The sequence below is a fragment of the Spea bombifrons genome, chromosome 3, assembly GCF_027358695.1.
Source record: "Spea bombifrons isolate aSpeBom1 chromosome 3, aSpeBom1.2.pri, whole genome shotgun sequence".
Lineage (NCBI taxonomy): Eukaryota > Metazoa > Chordata > Amphibia > Anura > Pelobatidae > Spea > Spea bombifrons.
Window position 1 is genome coordinate 111,971,506 of NC_071089.1, and position 16,024 is coordinate 111,987,529.

The window sequence follows — 16,024 nt, forward strand, 5'->3', positions numbered from 1 at the left end:
ATGGATCTAAGGAAGGCTGCGGCTCTGTGTCTGGGGCTGTGGAGTGCCTGGCTCTGGGCTGGGCAGAACCCACAGGCTGCTGCTGTGCTACCCTCCTCACACAGGCTCATGGGGGCATCCAGGAGGGCATTGCTAACTGGCCAGGCACTTGCCACTTTACACAGGGACTCTCACAGCCACTTAAAGTCCAGGAAGGAGCCCAACTGGAAGGGTACAGTGGTACCCCATGAGTACATGTTGTCTCTTTACAAACGTCTGTCCCGCACTGAGCAAAGAGGACTGGAGTCAAATTTAACTCGGGACAAGTCAAGGGCTAACACAGTCACCAGCTTTGTAGACCAAGGAATAGACGGTAAGTGTGACTCTAATGGGCAGGTGGACATGTAGGGTGAGTGACACCATAGAGTAAACTCAATTGGAGAAACAAACTCCATCCCTTGGCGTTCCATCTATTGTGGAGTACTACTCTGGTAACCCTAAGCCAGTTTATTGAGTAAGCACCAAGAGGGACCCTTTTTATATGAGCTGGAGTTCCGAATTAAAACAGTTTGTCATTTTATTTTGCTTTATTCTCCATAAACAGTTAGAATAACATGTCTTTACTGCCATTGTGCTGTATATAATGTGATACGGAGGTGTGCATTATCAGCAGGTATCTATAGCATGGGGTTTGGGGATCACTGGAATTCCCCATCTAGGTCTCAGACAGGGTCACAAATAAGGGTTAAGGGGTACTGGGAGTAGAGTCACTGGGTGATTAAAGTGAACTTCATTTTTTTCCAGGAACATCCTTTTCATGTAGAAAGACACTTTGTATCTAATGCCCCTGACTATCACTGTGATAATAGATGTAATAGATGTGATAATAGATGTGTAGAGGATGGATCTGGACACTTCTAGATACACCTGCAAGTTTCAGTTGGCTCTATATGTAAAATAACTAGCCCAGAAGACAGTACCTGTGAGTTCTGCAAATATTGCTAGGAAATATCAGGGGTATAGAAATCAGAGGGTATGAGGAGGACCTCCAGGATGTCCTAAAATATAGAAGGAGCAACTGAACTTATATATAAATAGAGAATAGTCTGAGGACGTTTGTGACATCTTCCTAGAGTTCATAAACATTGAAGACCTTAGAGGTCCCTTCTTCAGATGTAACCAATTTTTGTATTAAGAAAGGGGTGCTACTGTTTATCCCCATGTAATTTGTAGGGTCTCCAAACCCCTAAGTGAGTCTATGCAGTCATCCCTTAATGGGGAAAGTCACCTTACTGGGAATCTACACTGGGAATGAAATCTGATTGCAGCTGGATTTACTAAAGTCCAGTTTGGGATTATAAATGGTTTGATTGTATTAAGAGGGTTCCTGGTTACTGCAGTGGATTTTGGATGAATGAAGTGTGAATTCAGGGGAGTACAGTGTGTGTGTGGTTTAGAGTGACATTTTTTTGGGGGGGTGGAAGAATTAAACCGATAAATTTGCAGGGGATGTCTATGGTGGTGGGAACATTGGTTAATCAGCCTGCAGAAGTCTTGGACAAGTGCATGGCTCGGTCCAGACACCCATCTTTCATTCTTGTAGGCTGGGATTAGCCTGACCCGAGGCGCCTCCTGTTGGTTTTATATTGCAATATTTGAGTTTTTTGGTAGGATGCCTGCTAAACCTCATTTTGTAGCCATGGAGAGTAGAAGAGCTCACACAATTCCCACCAGCATGCTCCTCCACCCCCTGCAGACAACCTTCTCCGTAAGACCTGGGAGGATTTTACCCACTGCCTTCCGAATGATGACCTCCCAGTGCCCATAGGCGTGCATGCTAGGACCTTTTTATGCCCAGTGACATGCCATGTTAGAGCCTCTCTGTGCCCAGTGGTAGTCCATGCTAGGACCTCTCTGTGCCCAGTGGCAGACCATACTAGGACCTCTCTGTGCCCAGTGGCAGACCATGCTAGGACCTCTCTGTGCCTAGTGGTATGCCATGCTAGGACCTCTCTGTGCCCAGTGGCAAGACATGATAGGACCTCTGTGCCCAGTGGTACGTCATGCTAGGACCTCTCTGTGCCTATATCATGCTATGCCAGGAATAACTGTCACCTTGACAGTTCTCTTTTGGCACAAGAAATGGTTTGGAGCTGGTGTAGGATTTCTTAGGTACTACAGCTACATTACTTGACCACCACTCCCACTAACCCCATCCAGTGTACCATGCAAACCATAACCACCAAACAATTGTTTTTTTGTCCTGCATACAAAACCTAATATTTTCCATGCATTCGATTATTGATTATTGGAAGTAAAATTGGTTTTATATATCGTAGGGATTCCAATTGCTTTAAGAAATGCATTTAAAAAGGAATCTAGGGGCATGTCGTAGCAATATATATATATATATATATATATATATATATATATATATATATATATATATATATATATATATATATATATATATATATATATCAGTTCGATATCTGGTTTTTAGCAAAAAAAATATAATGTAACAGATAAAATAAAATGTTAAACTAATCCATGCAATAATTTACCCATAAAACTACAGAAGTATTCTAATGTTAGGCGGCTCAGCTTTAAAAGAAAAGAATTTCGTGTTAATTGATTAAATATATTCACTGTAGTATTCACGGTTTGCTATTTGTAAAATAACCATCACCTTATACAATGAACAGTAATGTGATTAGAACAAAGGGTTGAATTCCCACCCGATTTCCTACTATGAAATATGAAATACAAAGCATGTTAACATATTAAAAAATAATACACTGTTTTGTTTTTTTACTTTCTTAAATACAAAGTTACAATTATCTACTTTCCAGGGATTTAATTTATTTGGATGTTCTATTTTGTAGTATAAATTATTTATAGATTTTTTTTTAATATCTGCATTATATTGAGTGTTTGGGCACTGATAATAATTTAAATATTCCGTATAAAGGCAATAGCCAGGAGTCAACTATATTGTAATTTTTTTTCTCATTCAAAAATGCACTCAGTTAATTTTAGTGAAATTTGTATATTCGTGAATATATTTCTTGTATTTCCTAAAAAAAGCAAATCTTTTTATCTGATGTAAAATTATGTTACTTTGTTTCTACTCTATATTCTATTATTATTTTTTGTCTTGTAACTAATTATATTTCTTTGTGATCACATCTCAATTAATAACCAAAATCGTACAAAAAAACGGAACAAATTTATCTTTAAAAAATCGAAATAATGTAATAATTTATATATGGTATATATGACATATAATTCTATGAAGACTGCTAGTCATGATTAAATGATATATATAGAATTTATTGTGAAAATTCAATACAAATAATAATAATAACAACATTAATTGATTAACTTTAATATCTTTTATTTTAGCGCTCCGTAGAATTTGCCAGAATTTCGGACACATAAATTATTTAAAGGAGAGTATATTAATTGAGGAGAAGGGTCCTTATTAACCGTTTCATGGCCGTGTAAAATTCGTTGCACACCTCCTTGGTCGTAGCGGAGTTAATGGAGTGAGAGATCCCAAATCTTTTCGACTTTTAACTGAAAATGAAACCAGATGACCAATTCAAAGAGTTTCCTTATCTGCTATTCTGGATTCTTTCCCTTTCTTTTTGAACCCAAGAGAAGACTGAGTAATATATATTAGTGCTGAGATCCATTATCAAAAGCATTCTGAGTTATTCCTCCCCTGAACATATTTATTCAACCTTTAAAAATCCTTAAAGTTTGCAATGTATATTTTAGGAATAAGACACCGAAAATCTATTTTACAAATGTTAAAAAGTCTGGACATACTCCCACAACCATCATATTTGCACCTTAACCCTTTGATGGGTGGTTAGTATATGGTTAAAGAATCTGAAAATCACTGGGGTTTTTTATTACTATTGGACTAATTACTAATCACAGGGCTGGGGTTTATTAGATGTTACATTATTAGGAAGAAGCTTCATCTATGTCATAATTTATTACATCACAAAATTAATATTTCATTACATGCTATGATCTTCTTTGGATCGCTGCTGTAGAAAGAGTGACTATTATAGCTATAATGTGTATATATATATATATATATATATATATATATATATATATTTATATAAATGATTAAATATAATCATTTATATATATATATATATATATATATATATACCGGTATATACACACACAAATGTAATCAGTAGCCAAATGTAGATGTTAGCGCTACTGACACACAAACACATATGTGTTATCTTCTCATGTATGAAATCCCATAGTACAGCTCTACAGAATATGATGGCGGTATAGAAATCAATAACTAATCATATTAATGTTGTCTGTTCTATCTGTTCCAGATGAAATTCTTGTAAATTCTCCAGAGCAGAAATACCTGTTTGATACCAGTAGTTTGCCTGAAATGGATGAAATTGTGGATGCAGAAATTCGGATCTTGCCTAAACTTCCCCAAAACATAAGTCAAGTTTTGTCTGAAGCTGAGAACCTAATGCATTTTCATATCTACACCTGCCCTACCCGTTGGAAAGAACCGAGGCTTCTAGATTCTAGATCGGTAGATCTTCTAGACTATACAGAACCCAAGTGGGAAGTCTTCAAAGTCTGGAAGGCCATGGGCTACAGAAAACAACCCTTGTGTTTAATGCTGAAGATGTATTCTGATCTCAAGGAGACATATTTACCACCAGCGCAATGGGGATTTAACAGACAGGGGCAACCGGCTAATGAAAAGGCTTTGTTGGTGGTCTACTCCAATTCTAAGAGGAAGGAGAACCTCTTTAAAGAGATCAGGGACAAAGTAAAATCAATGGGTAACCCTAAATTACTGGAGCCACCTGATTCTGGTGAGATGTCCATGACCAAAAGAAGAAGAAAAAGGTCAACTCTACCCACCAGGACACACAATGGAAAAGGGCATGGTAAGAGGTCCAAGACTAGATGCAGCAAGAAGCCCTTACATGTTAATTTTAAGGAGTTAGGCTGGGATGACTGGATCATAGCACCACTGGATTATGAGGCTTATCACTGCGAAGGGGTTTGTGATTTCCCTTTGAGATCCCACTTGGAACCCACCAATCATGCCATCATCCAAACCTTAATGAACTCCATGGACCCTGAGTCCACCCCACCAAGCTGCTGCGTTCCTTCCAAACTCAGTCCTATCAGCATTTTATACATAGACTCTGGTAACAACGTGGTGTATAAACAGTATGAGGACATGGTGGTGGAAAACTGTGGATGCAGGTAGCAGTAGATGACAATATGTGTGACCTATACAATCAGCTCTGTGTATGTAATCTATTTCACCCATTTACCCAGTACTAGAGATGTGGGACCAACCTACCACTCTTCCCTGGCACAGGTTTTAAGAAAGCCACCGATAGGTGACCCACTAACAATTACAGAGTGGGTGAGGGTTAGATGGAGTGGGGGTGTTCTCCATCTACAAGGTTTCTACAAGTACAAATACATAATGCCTTAATATTATCCCAAGTATCAACAATACATATGTAACAGCCAGCAAACAGAATTATTATAGAAATTATACAACTTACTGGGGAACAGGGTCAGGCTGAATGCTGACCTCAATCCCAAAGGCACTATTTGGTCCATGTAACCATTTCAATGCTGGAGTGATCTATCCATCCATCGGTTTAACTCAGCCAGGACTGTTATTATATTATATAAAATATTTTTTTTTAATTATATTATTTTTCTGTTTCTCCCATGTGTCATTATTTTAAAAGTTTTGTTTTAGTTTAGGTGCAAAATACAATATTTTTAATTTAGGGGATTAGTGCAAAAATTATTCATTTTCTATGAATAATGTATGATGGATTATGCGTTTGATGGGAAATCTCGGATTTTAGCATAAATTGGGTGAAACAGCAAATTACAAAAAAAAAAAGTTGGTTCGAATGGTTTTATTAATAGGATATGGGGACTGAATGTCGGCTACATTTTAAATATATTATTACTTATCCACACTAAACAAATTCTATTTTTTTCATTCTTTTAATATACACTTAACCTTTTCAGTCCCACTAGCCTCTGATATCGAGAGGGTTAATTTATGCTCTATAAGAACTCAGATTTCTTATATTAGATCCAAGCAGCAGATGCCTGAAGGTAAAGATACAATATATGGGCTTGATTTCTATTTTTGAATGGTAGGTGCAATTTTAAGTTGGCAGGGAAAGCCACATTTTAAATAAAATGAATTCATGACTGCTAGAAAGGAAACATTGTTAATATTTTGGAAAACTGTAGAGCAAAGATAAATGGACATGTGGCATTTTATAATGTTTTCCAATGTTTCTCTGCCTTCCCATTCATTATTTGTTCATAATATTAGCCCAGTGACCTGAAGGCTGTAGGCAATGCCAGCCTGTGACGTCACCAGCCCAGCGGTAATGACCTCACTGGTGTTTAATGACATATATGGAGCATAGTGTGGGATTCTACATTTGGAGGAATCATCATGGAAACTGCTGATAAAATGAAACGTAGGACAGGATTGCTAGTTCTGCAGATAAACAGATATTTGGAACCTCTGGGACCATTAACTCACTACATTTGCATTATATGTTAAAATCACTTTACAAAACAATGGCAATTTCATTTAACTCATAAAATGCCAGGGTGTTGTGATAAATTAAATGATATGTATTTGAACCCCTAGTTCTACATCTTAAAAGTCATGAATTTATAATATTCCCCAGGCATAACCAGCTCGCTGCTTAGTCACGTCCTCATCAATGGAAGGTTTATTTTATAACAATCTCAGATTATAATTAAAATTTTAATTGTCTTCTTTTACCTCTTCTTAAGGATTCTGTGTATGATCTTTCACATGCATTAACAAGAAACACTGGTAGTTAATGCCAAGTGCCTTAGTAATCTGCTAAACTCAGCCAATTCAATTGAATTCCTATTATTTTAATAAATGAATAGGTTGAATAAAATATAATTATTATTTAACTCTTAACACAATTACACATCTGTATAATGTGTACCTATACACTACGTTCAATGATACAAGATAAAACTGCCTTTGCAGTGAAGGGGTTAATGTTACAGGGGCTCATTGCAAATTACAGAGCAGCTCATCTTACCTATCAGTCCTTTGCTGCACTTTTTGGTGTCATTTAACCCATGAAGCACCAGGAGGCCTTAAATGATCTTTGTACTCAGCTGCTGACCCCCCCTGTCAGTCTGCCAGGTACACCAAACTCCATTATTAGATTAGTAACACAAAAAAGGGCTGCTGGGTTATTTACCTCCTCCACTGCCATTTCTTTGCAGTAATTTCAGAAAAATGTGCATTTTAAGACTTTATAGAAGCCAATGACCCCAGCCCTGGGTACAGTGCCAAATATGTGTCTCCCTCAGTGAGAGGGTAGAAGCTTCTACCCAGCAGCTAGAAGTAAGTGAAATGAGCCCTGGGAGAGGCAGCTAGGAATGGCTTGTCGTGTAATGGTTTGCTATGCTTTATTTAGAAAATCATTTCTTTGAAAGTGTGAATGCAGTCTGTGTCTGGTATCACTGTGACATTATTGAGAACATAATTTTATTTCAGCTAGTTTTTGGCAAAATGAGTATACAGTGCCTTTAACTTATCAAATTTAATATTCAAATTTTACCCCTACAATAATAATAATAAAATAGTTTTGTAACATGAATTAAATCTCCAAAATGCAGGGTCCTTTAATTGTTGAATTTAGCCTCAGCAAGATATTTCTAATTTCTATGGAATTTTGAGGAATGCCCAACTGTCTGGTAGGAACGTTGCAATAGATAACATTCCATTTTCTCCGCTCTTCTGTAGTGAAATTGTCTGTAAGAATTCAATGTCCACAATTCAACATACCTTTTAGGGATACCCTAGAGTTGGCTTTCAAAGGGTTAATTCATATTTACAGATTCCATTTTCCAAATGAGTAAGTGCTTCAGAAATGTGTATGTCCCCTCTATATTAACATGACTGTCACAGTGATAGGGTGGGATAATTGGTATTGGCAAATAAATGCCCAAACTAATAAATTACTAATCCCTTAATTAATTGATTTCCAGAAATTAAGTATTCCACACACATACAATGAACTCTGGCATTGGACGGGTTAATTTCTGTAGCAATTACCATCAATTTTATTAATTTGCAAATTAATTAAGCAATAATTTAGAGCTATTTTTCTCATGTTTTTTTTAGAAATAGGAAAAACTCATTTAAAATGTAAGGGACACATTTTAACCCCTTGAGTGCCAGACAGCTGTCCATCCATTCTTTATCGTAACAGAAGATCACATATAATGATGTATCCAAGCTTCTTATATATGTTTGTGACCAATGGGAGAGATATTATAAAATCCTGCATCACTATTTATCAGACATATTATTTTTATTTATTTATCTTTTTTTTTTTTTTTTTTTTTTAAAGCATTTGATAGAAATGGGAAATTGTTATGATAAAAACCACAATACAGCTCTGATGGAATAATATATTTTTGTAAACACTGCTACAATCTATTTCCATTGTTTGGTGTTTATTCTTATTACTGTTTTACATTTAAAGATACCAGGCCTGGGTTTTGAAATGTATACATTAGTGACGGTGTAAATGCATTGTATGTAATTGGGTTTTAAATGGATTGTAAATATTGAAATGTAAATTAAAATGTAAACTTCATTCTATATGTTCTTTGTATTCTGCATAGTGGAATATATTTGTCAATTATACTTTCCTGTACACGCTTTTAACTCATGATTTTTAATATTTTTGTACAGATACTTTTATTAAATATTTTCTGCCTACCCCATTTAGTCAATTTCTTTATGTGGTCACAACATCCAATTCTGCAAGCAATCTATTTTTAAGACGTATTACACCATTTTCATTTGATTGATTATCCATCTATGCAAAGACAGGGCCATGTCTTGTACTTCAAAGACTGTGGACTACTACTCCCAACACATTCAGCCGCCTGATGGAGTGAACACATGGATTGGCAGGATGTGTCCATGCCTTGGCTGAGGCTTTGGATTGTTACATTAAGGGTTATGGGAATAATTGCAATTTCCACATTATAAAGGCACATTGTGATATGTAGAATAACCACCCAAAAAATAGTTACCTGCGCACTATCCCAAATCCCTGGAAGCTGGCCTGCCTCTTGTAGTCATTTATCCTTTTGTTCAATTCTTTTCTCCTATCCCTTTTTCCACCTCACATCCTTTCCTCACTTTTTTCTGTTGTCTTTCTCTTTTTTCTTCTATCCTGTCTGCTTTTTTATATTTTTCATCCTATTTGTAACTTCTGTTCTGCCCCACAGCACATACATATTCACACACACAGTTATATACATATACGCACACATATGCATAAACACACATATACAAATATATTTTATATATATATATATATATATATACACACATATAGACACACACATGTACGCATACACATGCACGCATACACATATATACACACACAGTAACTACTGCATACTCCACTTCCCTCCTGTACGTTCCTTGTGGCCTGTAGCTCCCCCACTCAGTGGCGATCAGACCGGGTCCTGTGACATCAAAAGTAATACTTTTCCAGTGTTCTGAAATCCTTGCTGTTCACATGTTCCTTGTTCCAATAATAATTAGATCCTGTGCTGGCTTTCAGAACATCACAAGCTTTGGGGGAAATTTGGATTATCAGGCATTGGGGGGGATAGTGGGATTGTATCTACTGACCACAAGAAGGTAGATTTAGCCCTGCCTATATGGTATAAAAATGGAATATTAGGTAAGAATTTACCCATTTAGAATACAATTCCTATGTTTCATGGCACATGGACCACAGTGCCTTTTAAAAACACCAATCCATGCATATGTGATATTTTGGGTCACACTTTCGAGCACCAAGCTGACTCTTTATGGCGATGCTAATGAGGTCCGCTCCTCCATAAACATTTAATAGTCAGAATGTGCGGCTGGGCGATTAAGACTGAGCTATTCTATTTTCTTACCACGGGCATTATGATAAAGAGTCAGGTTGTTTGTCTAGTAGATCAGGCCAAAAAAACAGAGCAAAAAAAACAGAGCTATTGCGTCATGACTTCAGAGTCCTTTCCATTGCTCTACTGCTACATTTCAATTTACATTGATATTCAAAATGTCTATTCATAATATCTGGATTGTTCCGTGCAATCAATTACACCGACATGTCTGCTTCGTATTTATTCAGTATTCATTCATTGTCCTATCAACATGTGTTACAGGACGGTTGCGTGTTCTTACGGAAATGCTCTCTATGAATATAGAGAACACAACTTTTAGCTTCAAGCAACAATACCAGATACGCATTCTAATTACCATAAACTGTGACACAGCGATCTCCGGAGAGGGAAGGAACGCGCTTAAGGACAGCGGCAGTGCGTTTGACAAACAAGCGTTTGTAATAACAAGACCAGGATGTTCCCCAAAAACCCAAGAGAACGAGGTGCCAACAAATAAAGACCGAGAGACAGAGCAGACAATATATTGCAGTATATTTTATTGCTTAAAGGCCTTTATCATAATTAAATTAAACACAATTAATTAAAATGTAAAACAAAAAAACATTTTTTTGTTTTTTGTAAGAACTGGGTGTATTGTTTGGAGATATCGCTTGAGGTCCTGGTAAGCTGCCTGGTACGACTAACTAGCTTCTAAGAGGAAGTCATAAACTGGTCCATAAAATTCTGATTAGCCTTAAAGTTGAAACATCTGATAATAATAATAAGGAGGTATTTGGTTAAAAAAAAAAAAAAAAAAAGCAGAAGGATTTACAAGTCAAGTTTTCTTAAATAGCACCGCTATGACATGTTGCAATGGAATATGTAAAAACTAAAGGAAACCGGACTGCAGGAGAATCGTCCAAGTGTGAAGACAGTTGACCATTGAAGGAATGACTGTTGGTCGATGCGGTTCTAATGAATTGTAACGCAAGATATTCGCCTTATACAATAACCCTTGTTTGTATCTTGGATGCTATGAAGTCTAGGAGACGTCTTACATCCCTTAAAAACCCAACATCATGGTCAGGCTTCATGCTTTGCATCTTGTGGACCTTTAAGCATCAGCTCTGTTCCTCCGCCTGGCCCAAAACGAATGGAAGGTGTAGTATGTGAAGTTCTCTGGTCATCAGGATGACTGTCGTGAACCCGCACACCATTCTAAGTGTATATTTCAACTTCTGGCAAGCAGTCTAATGATATATTAAGTCAATGAAACCTTTCTCCTTTACAAAAAGAAAAGGTCGTATGTTGTGGCTACCCTTGATGTTCTCCTTGGACAGGAGTTGTTTTTGGGGAGAAAGGAGAGGGTTGACTGTTGGTATTATAGATTCTAAAAAGTCAATACCATTCCGCAAAATGATTTTTAAAGTTTAAAATTGCATTAATACATCTACCTTGTACGTAAAAGTATCAAAGAGGGCGATTTTAAGCTGTGTTTGAAGGTATTTTGCTTATTTTCTTTTTTTTTCCGGAAACAAACCATGATCACATGTCCTCAACACAAGCTGAAGTACAACAGAAAATTCTTAAACTGAAAAACAGTAGAGACTTTCCCCAAAGTACCGATCTGCGGAATACATTTGTGACCCGCTTTGGGAATCCACAGCTGCTAGCTATTGGCACAAATCAAAAAAATGTATTTTTTTTGGGGGGGGGGAACTGATCCTTGTGTGTGCGCTATACTAAATAGTAATATGTAAAGCTGTCTAGTTATGTCAAATGGAGCTCATTGAATTTTTCTATTCCAACAGAGAAAAATACAATACAGAAAGAGGTGCGTCTATTAAAATACAAGCTCGGCCCCTCGTAAATAATTTTGGCCACCCACCTGTGCTTTTAATAAGCAGAAAGTGCAACTTTGAATGTTCTTCTCCTAAATCCTTACCACCCAGCGTGATCTAGATAAGAACGAGGAACCGTCTTAATTTATTACCTTAAAGTATAAAGCCAGTTTAAACAGGAGCTCAGATCTACTTTAATGTTTTGTATTTCCACGTTTGCTTGGCTTTACAATATTCTAGAATTATTCTATGTGTGGCCATGAGGTTACGTTCCACGAGATCTATATTATAACTTGACAGCCACAAGGTAGATATCATTGGCATGTTTAGCAGCAAGAATACTATAGGCTCGGGAAAGTATAATAAAATTCGCTCATCGCCGACGTCTGTTCTGTACAGACCTGCATCTGAAAAAGTTTCAGATATGTATATATTATATAAATATTTATTAGGCAACCACCCTATGTGTATACCATGGGACGGTTAGTTTAACCGTGGAATATTTAGAAAATGTGGAATTAATTTTAAATCGCAAAGTTCTAGGACGTTTTAATAAACAAAAAGGCACTAGGTGTTCCTCGGGATCTGCACGATAATTTCTCCCCGGTACGTTATCACTTCGCTATTGTTCAGTTGCTGATTGTTGTTGATTGGTTCAGGCAGCCTTTGTAAAAGGAAGGGAACCCCAATGCAGGAAGTTGATTAGATGAAGCAGTTCTGACACATTTAGAAGCAGATAACGGGTTCTTTTAGGCATTCTTCAGAATAAATATCTCCAATTTATCTTTACAGGACACAAGGAACAAGCCGTAGCAATTTTATCAATGCATGTCTCTATACCCAAAGCTGCAACGGTGTTGTCCATTCACTAAAAGAAGAGTTGATAGGAGAGTTTGCTGGAGAGTTGGCTTTCAGCTCCTTGAGGTCACTATGCATTATGAAGAGCCAACCCCAGTGGGCTTCTAGGACAGGAGGAGCCTGGTTGGCCCTGTATGATGTATAGTTAAATCAGAGAGATTTCCTCACCCATTAAATGGGTAATTATACCCATTAAATTTATGAGCGAGTTAAAATGTCAACTCTCCTGCAAACTCTCTTTAGTGAATAAACCCGCCTGATAATCCCTTTCAAACAAGAGTTCTAAGGTGAGCTTATCCGCAAAAGAGGCGTTGCAGCAGCTGAGGTCTGTAACACAAGTCCCCTCCGCTTTTGCACAATTCAAGACCGAGTCGTCAAATAGCTTATTATATGTTTGTGTATACTGCTGACTTGTACAGGCTTTATAAAACGTATCGCCGGCGTGAATAACATGCAGCCAACATTTCAATGGCAGGAAGTCCAGGGTCACGCTGATGGATGAGTAGCTATAATTCATTGTGGACTTTATCTGAGCTATGTAAAAATCCTGTTATTGTATAACATGTGTTATCGGAATCACATAAAGCTAATTTACAAGAGTTAAATATATATATATATATATATATATATATAGCTTCACTACCATATAGTCCCCAAATCTGATTGGCCCTTTAACCAGTGAGTTATCATGGACGCTACATCTTTGCTGGAGTCTAACACAAACGCATGCCTGATTCCTTTCTCACAAAGTAAAATACTGCCTTCGGGGAACTCCTTCTTCATGTCTTCATAATATTGGACAGGACACCAGTTGTCTGTGGCCCCGTAGTAGAAAAAAAGCTGGGAAAAAAAGGAAAAATAGGTTTAGATTTTTGTATGTCTTTGGAAAAAAAATTTTCCCCCCATAAATAACATTATGTATCGGTTAGCTATGGATAATACCTTCGGTTTGCTTAAAATAGAAAGAATCTGGTCTAAAAAGTACTAGAACAACATGGCTGCCAACTGCCCGGAGGTAAAAACATCTGATTTTTCTTCTTCTTAATATGGAATATTTCAAATGTTCAGGGAAAGCGGAACACAACGAGCATTTCAAAATGAAATAGAATCTCCAAATTGATGTTAATAATATATATAAAAAACTTGTAAACGTACAATCCGTCTGATTTAACTATTTGTATGACAGAAGGATAAGTGACTGATTCCAATGGTGTGGAAGGGTCATCACAGGTGACTCCAAGGGTCAAGTTGTTGTGCAAGGACCAGCAGTTTGGGATATCTGGGATATATGCTTGAGGAAAGGTGAGTTAATCTGATTCAGTCATTCTGATTGGGACCCAAGTGCTGAAACTGAGATATCCAGAAATCAGGACCTTTTAGTGGACCTGGAACTCCCACCCCCCCAAAAAAATAAACACTTTCATTGGAATTAAAATGAGCATCAGATTTTGTTTGCATTTTAATAGAATGTCTATGATTTCTGTCCCTCTTGTATCACAAGACGGATTCCATAAGGGCCCCACCATATGGCATCTTTTATTTTTATTTTATTTATGTCTGATAGATGCGTACAAAATGATCGAAATTAGAACACAATCCTTCTTTTAAGGGTTTTTATTGCTTAGTTGCTCTATTCTCTTGGTAAGTTTCAAGGAAGAAGGAAAAAACGAATAACTCTGGGAGAGCGATGAATGTAAAGAACGGGTAAAGCAGAAGACGGAGAGAGAGGGGGAAAGACTTGGTAAGTCCTATTCGGTATGTTTGGCACGTATAACTTTGTAGTAATCCTATGTCTTGAATATTGGATCCAGTAGAATCAGGTTTAGCTGATTTTTAATTGGTGTGGAGAAGAGAGGACTGGTTCCTCCTTCCGCCAACCTTCATGATCTAGGGCTCAACTAGGGTGAGCTAAGACTTTATTTGCCCATAAGGCAGCTATAACTGCTTTTGTGGCATTTAGAAGGTGAAGGAAGTGAGCGTTTCATTATTTTCAGTGATCTGTCTAATAACGCTCTCTTACTGCAGAACCATTGGACGCTCCAACTAGATGTCAATAAGGGTTAATCTAGCCATTCTGCACCATCAAGTATCTGGGACAGAGGGGTCAATTGTTTGCATAAATAACCTGACTATGATACCATCTGGATAGTCATTTATAACCTCAGGTTCCAGGCATGGAATGTATCTACACCTGTGCTGGAAAAAAACCAAGAGCAAACTTCATACCCCTCACACTGCATCACGACACATCGTTACCCCACAAATGCCCCATCTCTGTAATGGGGCCAAAACGGAATCAGGGAGCTACATGGAGCTTAAGGGGAGCCTGAAAATGCCCCAACATGTTACTGACATCTGAGTTCTGCAGTGTGTGTGTGCGTGTGTGTGAACATGTGTGTATATGTACGTGTGTGTGAAAGCCGGAAATTATCACTTGCTTTCGATCTCAGAAGTAAGATAATTACATGTAAACGTTAATATTCACTCATCATTTATAAATTTTTAAGTTTATTTGCTTGTTCACAAAAGGGTCCAACATCAACAACGTCTGTTGTCCCGTGTTTAAGACGTCATCGTCTTATTCAACAGCATTGAGCGTATAAATTCTCATCAAAATAAGTAATATATAAACGGAAATAATAACAATTACATTTTAATTTTTTTTGCCATATAAAATATCCTCAAACAAGAAAAGGCATTATAGCCCTAAAATACTGACAAATGAGTCCCTAGTCCTAAATATTGTATCCATACGGTGCGCTCAACCAAAGCACCGACTAATCCAATTTATGTATTTCTGCCACTCGCTTACGTTGTTTTATATGCATGTCCATGTAGAATGTTATAGTTTTGGGGGTGACTTGCGAACAGTATGTACGGAGCTGGGATAATTATTAGCTCATGCGTATATGCTGTTCTGGATTGGGAATGACAATTTTGCAAAGCTAATACGATGCACCTGGTGAGACAGAAACACAGTTTATGTGTCTGTATTAGTCCACATAATTATGTCATTGTCAAGGCTGGATAGCAATCTGTTTTTCATTATAATGAGAAAGCACGAGTGCACCAGATACGTTGGGTGTTAAAAAAAAATGGGTGTCAAAACAGCACGATTGGAAGTGTCAATTAAATCCAAGTTAAAAATATTTCGTAAGCCGGAGAGGAGGAAAAAATGTGTTGGACGGAGCATGGAAGAGACGTGTACCTAACGTATGTCACCATGGTAAATACTCAGACCTGGTTCTTGGAAAAGAAAAAAAATACAGATTTTTTTTTTTTTACAGGAGCCTTTTATAGTGTAAAAAGCAATTATTTAACTGATA

The 16,024-nt window shown here is 37.2% G+C and overlaps 2 protein-coding genes across 2 annotated transcripts in view; one reads left to right on the forward strand and one right to left on the reverse strand.

Annotated features, from left to right (window-relative positions):
* GDF7 (growth differentiation factor 7) lies at positions 1-5,981 on the forward strand. Its single transcript, XM_053461066.1, has 2 exons — positions 1-352; positions 4,353-5,981. The coding sequence occupies exons 1-2, from the start codon at positions 1-3 to the stop codon at positions 5,258-5,260; spliced, it is 1,260 nt and encodes a 419-aa protein (XP_053317041.1). The 3' UTR covers positions 5,261-5,981.
* A 7,323-nt stretch (positions 5,982-13,304) lies between these two features.
* LDAH (lipid droplet associated hydrolase) overlaps positions 13,305-16,024 on the reverse strand; it is a 66,887-nt gene continuing 64,167 nt past the window's right edge. The window contains exon 8 of the mRNA XM_053461067.1: positions 13,305-13,538. Coding sequence (XP_053317042.1) covers positions 13,338-13,538 — 201 coding nt within the window. The 3' untranslated portion in view covers positions 13,305-13,337. The remainder of the gene's footprint in view (positions 13,539-16,024) is intronic.